The 7,202-nt window shown below is 56.7% G+C and overlaps 1 protein-coding gene across 2 annotated transcripts; it reads right to left on the reverse strand.

The window, feature by feature from the left end:
- Positions 1-871: 871 nt before the first annotated feature.
- FAM110D (family with sequence similarity 110 member D) lies at positions 872-4,773 on the reverse strand. 2 transcript variants are annotated; one of them, XM_015131815.3, is made up of 2 exons: positions 4,661-4,773; positions 872-2,312 (listed from the first exon to the last, which is right to left on the reverse strand). In XM_015131815.3, exon 2 carries the CDS (start codon positions 2,230-2,232, stop codon positions 1,417-1,419), a length of 816 nt encoding a protein of 271 aa, XP_014987301.2. In that variant the 5' UTR covers positions 2,233-2,312; positions 4,661-4,773; the 3' UTR covers positions 872-1,416. The 2 variants fall into 2 exon arrangements, with proteins under 2 accessions (XP_014987301.2, XP_077824729.1); XM_077968603.1 differs by lacking the exon at positions 4,661-4,773 and adding an exon at positions 2,908-3,046.
- Between the last annotated feature and the right edge of the window lie 2,429 nt (positions 4,774-7,202).

Here is a 7,202-nt window from a genome sequence, read left to right on the forward strand (position 1 = left end):
AAGATTAACTAGAGAACCCAGACTACCAGCGGGTCCCACAAAAGGTGACAAATTGAGGCCCAAAAACAGGGCTGCACTTGGGAGCTCAGAGCAGGTGAGGCTGACTGGGGCATTCAGGAAGGCTTCCTGGAGGAGAATATATGTTATCTCCGAGAAGGAAGAGTAGAGAGAAAAGGAATGGCAACCCAGTCTGAGGAAGGAGGCGCATGAAGGAAGAAAGCTGGGAGGTGGGAACCTGTGATGAAAATAGGCGATCTTGTGTGTCCTTGCAGAAAAGGGAGGCAGTGGCAGGAGCCTGCGAGCTGGCAGAAAAGGTTCCCTTCTTTTCTTTTTTTATTTTTACTTATTTTTATTTTTTGAGACGGAGTCTCCCCCTGTCGCCCAGGCTGGAGTGCAATGGCTCCATCTCGGCTCACTGCAACCTCTGCCTCCGGGTTCAAGCGATTCTCCTGCCTCAGCCTCCGGAGTAGCTGGGATTACAGGCACACACTCCACGCTCAGCTAATTTTTGTATTTTTAGTAGAGACGGGGGTTTCACCATGTTGGCCGGGCTGGTCTCCAACTCCTGACCTCGTGAACCGCCCTCCTCCGCCTTCCAAAGTGCTGGGATTACAGGCGTGAGCCACCGCGCCCCGCCCGGTTCCCTTCTTCTCGTGTCCGAAAGGTTGGATCCTCCACATCTCAGCCCTTTATACCCAGTGACCACAACCGGGGCAGCAAAACTCCGGGAATGGGGGCCTTTTAGGAACTGGTGAAGCCCAGATTTCTGGAGCAGACGCCCCCTCGGACTCCCAAAGCGCGTTATTCCCAGCTCTAGTTTGGATCGACCTGGAGGCCAGTGGAGATCACAACCGTGTTAGTACTCATTCGGTAGAAGTCACAGCAGTTACCGTTTATTGAGCACTTTCTATATGCTGGATACTTTGCCATGCGCATTACAACTATTTTGAAATACTTGTATCCCCTACTCCTCCCTCCTTAATAACCGAGGGGTGCCGCTGCCTCCAGGGAGGTCAAGTGCTTGCCCAGGGTCACACAGTCAGCCGGGAGCACACACTTCAAAACCCACGCGCTTAACCACGAAAACCCGTTTGCCTCCTTCCTCAGCTCCCCATTTAAATAACGTTTTAACTTTATTCAGCAGGTTTGCTCATCTCCCACCCCAATCGTGACTCCCCAGACCTGGCCTCCACAAGGACCACGAGGCCTCTCCCTCCGCCTTCGCCGCGGGCGCAGGGAAGGGCCTTCGGCAACAACTTGTCCCACTTCCCCAAGGTTCAGACGCGAAACTGAGTTCCAGAGGGAAGGGCTTACGCAAAGGCACCCAGCGCGCCAGAAGCAGGGTATTCCTGTCCGTACCCGGGGCCAGCCCCGCGCTTGGCACTCCTTGGGAAGCCGGCTCCGGAGCCGCGGCGGTCACACCTCGGACTCGCGCGGCGGTCCGCGGGCGCGCTGGCAGCCGTACAGCCACTGGATGACGCGCGCATTGCGCTCCACCACCGACACCGGAGGGCGCCCGTCCCGCCCCGAGGCGGCTGCCTCCGAGCCGCCGCCGCCGCCCGCGCCGTCCGGGCTGTCCACGCCCCTGTCGCTGGATGTCCAGTCGCTGGCGTCCCCGGAGCCGGGCGGCGGCGAAGTTCCGGCCTGCGGGCTAGCGTCGGCCCCCCAGCTCTGCGGGGAGAAGCGCTCTGCACCCAGCACCTCCACCAGCGCGCGCTCTAGGCCGCAGTAGTTGAAGAAGCGCTCCTTCTCCGACAGGGGCAGTGAGCACGTGGGACACAGCGCCCGCTTTCCCGCCGCTTCCGGGGCATCTTGGGGCGCGGCCCAACCTCCTGAAGACGCAGGTCGCTCTGTGGAGGCCGGGCTGCTCGGGGCAGCGTCCCGCGGGGCACCCAGAAAGAGGCGCCGCACCAGCCCCTGGCCCTTGGCGTTCTCTTTGTTCACCGAAGCCTTGCAGTCCCGCTTCTGGCGGTAGAAGATGAGCGAGTCAGGCCTCGGCAGCCGCCTGCCACTTCCCCGGCGGGCCGGCCTGGGCGTCCTGGGCGATGCAGGGGGCCCCAGCTCGTTGCAGGGGTGCGGCGTGAGCGGCCCAGGACTCCCACGCAGGGCTGGCTCCTGTCGCCTAGCTATCACCTGGTGCGTCTTGACATACTTGGCTTTGTCGGCTTCCAACCTCTCCACAGCGCTGGGGGTCCGTCCTCTGGACGGGGTGGAGGGAGGGGCCAGGAGCATCTTAGCAGAGCTGTTCAGGACAGTGCCCCATAAGTAGCCAGCCAGGGGGCCAAGAGCAATTGACTTGGGCTCTCACAGACCTGCAGGGAGAGAGGAAGGTCAGGGGAAGGGTAGGAAATGCCCTGGTCCTCCCCTGCCGGCATTCCTCAGTATGGGATCAGTCAGCCACCCTCTCCCATCCAGGTTAGCCGGTGCCACGTTCAGGGAGCAGAGGCTCAGGCCATCCCCTTTCCCTGTCCTTCAGAGACACTGAGCGGGGTCTCTCTGGCCACTCAGAAACATATGCCCCTTTGAAGGTGCCCCAATCTGGCCACAGGGCCATGCGAGCAGGCCTCAGCAAGCAGGACACTTGGAAAAGGAAACCCGGCCCAATTCCCGAAAGTGGCTTCAACCGGAAAAAATACCTCTTCCCAACCCAGCAGCTTTGAGCCCAAGACAAGGAGGCTCCCAGCCACAGGCTGGCTCCAGCAGGGCCCACCCTTCCCGCCCCCAAACACCGAGGTCAGGGATATAACCACAGGGTAGGAATCTCCAGTAATTGCAGCCAACTGCCCTGCCCAGGCCCAGCAAGGCCATCAGGGCAGGAGAGGGAGGTGGTCCCCAGGCCCTATCAGCTACTGCCAGCTACTCTGCCCCTGCCAAGGCGATCGCAGAATGCCAAACTGTAAACATCACCTTGTTTAACCTTTGCATTTCCATTTCATGAGGAGGAAATTGGCCTGGAGAGGAGGGGGGATTGCTCAGGTCCTATTGAGAGTTAGGAGTCAGGACTGGAACCCAGGTTTCTTGCCTTGCAGTTCAGATTGGATCTCTCATTTGCCTATTACAACTTCCTACTGAGGCGGGGCACGATGGCTCACGCCTGTAATCCCAGCACTTTGGGAGGCCGAGTTGGGTGGATCACCTTAGGTGAGGAGTTCCAGACCAGCCTAGCCAACATGGTGAAACCCCGTCTCTACTGAAAATACAAAAATTAGCCAGGCGTGGCGGCGCGCACCTGTAATCCCAGCTACTTGGGAAGCTGAGGCAGGAAAATCACTTGAACCTGGGAGGTGGAGGTTGCAGTGAGCCAAGATCGCACGCCACTGCACTCCAGCCTGGGCAACAGAGCGAGACTCTATCTCAAAAAAAAAAAAAGAAAAGAAAAAGAAAAAAAAACTCACTGATATTTTGCATGTATTCCTGCTGCTATAAAACCAAGCAATTTCCGTTAGAAATGGGCCCCCTGCCTCACCAAAAAGTTCCTTCCACTAATTCTTCCTAATAACCTGCACTCCCACTCCCAGAAATTTGCCCTCAGGGTCCTTGTCCCCTTTTTATCCTAAGACCTCATGACCCTTTTCCACCTCCTTTCGGCTGGGGCAAGGGGCGAGGAGGGGTTGTAAATCAAGAGCTGACAGTTCTCTTGGCAGTAACAGAATGGGCCACCCACATGGCCCTGCACACCCGACCCCACCCCTATCTCCCCCTACTCCCCCTGAGTCCTGAAGGCTGAGGGACCTTGGATCTGGGGACAACAAAGGAACAGAATTTTTTTTTTTTTTTTTTTTGAGACGGAGTCATGCTCTGTCGCCCAGGCTGGAGTGCAGTGGCCGGATCTCACCTCACTGCAAGCTCCGCCTCCCGGGTACACGCCATTCTCCTGCCTCAGCCTCCCAAGTAGCTGGGACTACAGGCGCCCGCCACTTCGCCCGGCTAGTTTTTTGTATTTTTTTAGTAGAGACGGGGTTTCACCGTGTTAGCCAGGATGGTCTCGATCTCCTGACCTCATGATCCGCCCGTCTCGGCCTCCCAAAGTGCTGGGATTACAGGCTTGAGCCACCGCGCCCGGCCAAAGGAACAGAATTAACTAGGGAAGTGGGGAAGGGGTCTGTGAGAGGCCTTGGGACAGGGACCCTGCCAGGCCCAGCCCACCCCTTCACCCAGCACCTAGTGTGTAGTCAGTCTGCCCATGGGTAGTTGAGGCCTGGGAACCAAGGGGAGTCTGGCAGTGTCTCCCTCCCTGTCTCCCAGGGAGTCTCCTGGGCAGTGGGTTGGATTCCAAAGTCCCAGGAAGGCACTGCTTGTCTGACCCCATGGGTGCCCTCTGTCCTCTCCTCTTCTCCCCATCCCTGAGCAGGGAGACTATAAAAAGTCCCTAATCACAAGGACCAAAATAGTCTGTCATCCACAGCCTCTTCCCTGCCTTCCGGGCTAGCCTGGAGGCTGGACCTCAGACATCCCGCCCTAGAAGCCTGGCAGGCAGTCTCGGGCCCTCCATTCCTTTGCCTGCCTTCTCCCTGTCCTGAAGCTTGTGCTCCCAACTCTGCCCAAGGCTTCTGCTCTGGGAATGGGCCATCTTTCAGGCTCACTAGTTTGGTACCAGTCTCCCTGCCCTCAGGCCCCTGGGTTCCTTCCTACCAGAGCCCTGGGCTCAGGGTACACTCACCTCTGCATGGGAGGCCTAATTGCAGGGGTCCTTGGGCAGGTCCAGACTGAGGGCAGGAGTGGACAGCAGGGACTAGAAGTAACTTTGGTGGCAGCCAAACCTCACTCTCCACAGGAAAAGCAGAGAGTCTCCAACCCCCGCCCCCCAAATTAACCCTCGCCTTCCTGAGGCAGATCCTGGCCTCCATTAACTCTTTCCTGATCACAGTCTCTGCGCTGAGGAGACCTGTGAACCAAGTCCAGCTCCCTTTATTTTACAGATGATCAAACAGTCCCTGCCGGGTTAGGTGATTGGCTGTGGAAGCACCCTGAGCTTGGGCAGAGCCAGGACTCCAAACAAGGCCTCCTGATCCCTAGGCTTCCTCCAAAGGCCTGGGGTGGGGGCTCCGTATGTGGGGTCAGCCCCCTCCCTGGTCTGTGGCAGATGCTCTGACAGTCTGAATGGGAAGGCAGAACAGGGTTCTAGTCAACTTGCTTTTTTCCCTCTGTAGCAGGCTGAGACCTGTCCTGGTCTGGGTGCTGGGTGGTGTCAAGCCTGCTTTCCCTAGGGGTGAGGCCAGGAATCTGCAGCCTAAGGGTAGGGGCATTGGTGCTGTAGATGTGCAGGTGAGCCTGTGGCGGCAAGTCTTGGCATGAAGGTGACCCTGGAGCCCACTGGAGCTGCCTCTGCCCAAAGTCCTCTTATGGCAGATGGGATTACCTGGGGAGACAGTGATGAGGGGCTGATTCCAGGGCCAAGCTCAGGTCCTTCGGCCTGCTTCCTTCTCTGCCTACACTTGGAGCCACTTAGAGCTTCTTCCATCAGAGTTTCTTCTCTGACACATTATGTCTCAAGGTGAAACCCTGCCTCATAGGAGAGTTCCTCCCCTTTCCCCAGCAGGCAAACTAAACTCTCCAGCCCAGACAAAGACCAGTGCCCAGGCCAAAGGATCCTTGCCCCTCTTGGCTGGCCACCTTCCCCAAGTCCCTCCTCCTCCTTTCTAGCCCTCTTTCATGTTTGCAAAGCACATTCCCATCTGTGCTCTCTGATCTCCTTTGACGGCCCCCCAACAAGAACCCTAGACAGGGGTCCAGCAGGGATGACCCCCCCACTTAATGAGTAAGGAAACAGGAGCTGAGAAGGGAGAGAGATGCCCAAAGCCCAGCTCCAAATCCACGCTTGGAACTGTACCCTCTGCCTGTCAAGTCAGTGATGGGTCTGAAAACCCAAGGCCCATCTCCTGATAAGAGGTTTTTATTGCCTAAAGGGGGGATTTTGTTTTGGGGATTTTGTTGGTGATAGTTCCATATTGTGTTGTTATAGCACTTTTCAAAATGCTATCAGCTACATTGTCATAACCCCTTGACAATCTTTGGGGGAGGTTTTATTATTTTTCACACTTATGACTGAAGAGACTGAGGCTCAGAGAGGAGAAATGACTTATTCAAGCTCACTGAATTAGGAATAATAGCTAGAGTCTCGCTCTGACACCCAGGCTGGAGTGCAGTGGCGTGATCTTGGCTCACTGCAACCTCTGCCTTCCGGGTTCAAGCGATTCTCCTGCCTCAGCCTCCCGAGTAGCTGAGATTACAGGCGAATGCCACCAGGCCCAGCTACTTTTGTGTTTTTAGTAGAGACGGGGTTTCACCATGTTGGTCAGGCTGGTCTTGAACTTCTGACCTTGCGATCCACCTGCCTTGGCCTCCCAAAGTGCTGGGAGTACAGGTGTGAGCCACCGCGCCCGGCCAATAGCTAACTTTTATTGAGAGATTAATATATGTTAGGGGCCGTTTTAAGTACTTCACATAAGGATTAACATATTTAATCCTCAAAACAACCCAATGAAATGGCACTTTCGGGCCAGGCACAGTGGCTCACACTTGTAATTCCAGCACTTTGGGAGGCAGAGGCGGGCCGGTCACTTGAGGTCAGGAGCTAGAGACCAGCCTGGCCAATATGGCAAAACCATGTCTCTACTAAAAACACAAAAATCAGTGGTGCACTCCTGTAGTCTCAGCTACTTGGGAGGCTGAGGCAGGAGAATCACTTGAACCCAGGAGGCAGGTTGCAGTAAGCCAAGATCACACCACTGCACTCCAGCCTGGGTGACAAGGCTGCAAAAATGAAAAAAAAAAAAGTCACTTTCATTCTCCTAACTTTCTAGATGAAGGCTGGGGGTGCCAGCTTGTCTCTGAGATCTGGTCAGGAAGGGGTTAAGCATGGGAGGTGGGTAGGGCCCAGCTGGGATGCTGTCAATGGCAGGAAACCTGGCCCGCCGCCTGGGGGGAGGATGGGGCTGTTGTGTCTGACTCTGCAACCCCCATCCCTTTGGTCTTAAAGGAGCATCCAGGTTGGGTGGTAGGACCGGTAGGGGCCCCTTCACAGGTCCCTTCTAGGGATCGAGAACAGATGCTAGACCACAGAAAGAGGGGAGTCGGGGTGCAATGCAGGTGTGACCCTGGGGCAGCTCTGTTCTGACAGGGGCGACTCGGTCCTCCACGCCAGAGCCCTCAATTGGAAGTGCCCCCACCTCTGCTCGGGAGGGTTTGGTCAGGAAGGGGAG

Source organism: Macaca mulatta, chromosome 1 (assembly GCF_049350105.2).
Source record: "Macaca mulatta isolate MMU2019108-1 chromosome 1, T2T-MMU8v2.0, whole genome shotgun sequence".
NCBI lineage: Eukaryota > Metazoa > Chordata > Mammalia > Primates > Cercopithecidae > Macaca > Macaca mulatta.

Coding starts and splice junctions, on each gene's coding strand:
- FAM110D (XM_015131815.3), bottom strand. CDS start 2,232: ATGCTCCTGGCCCCTCCCTCCACCCCGTCCAGAGGACGGACCCCCAGC.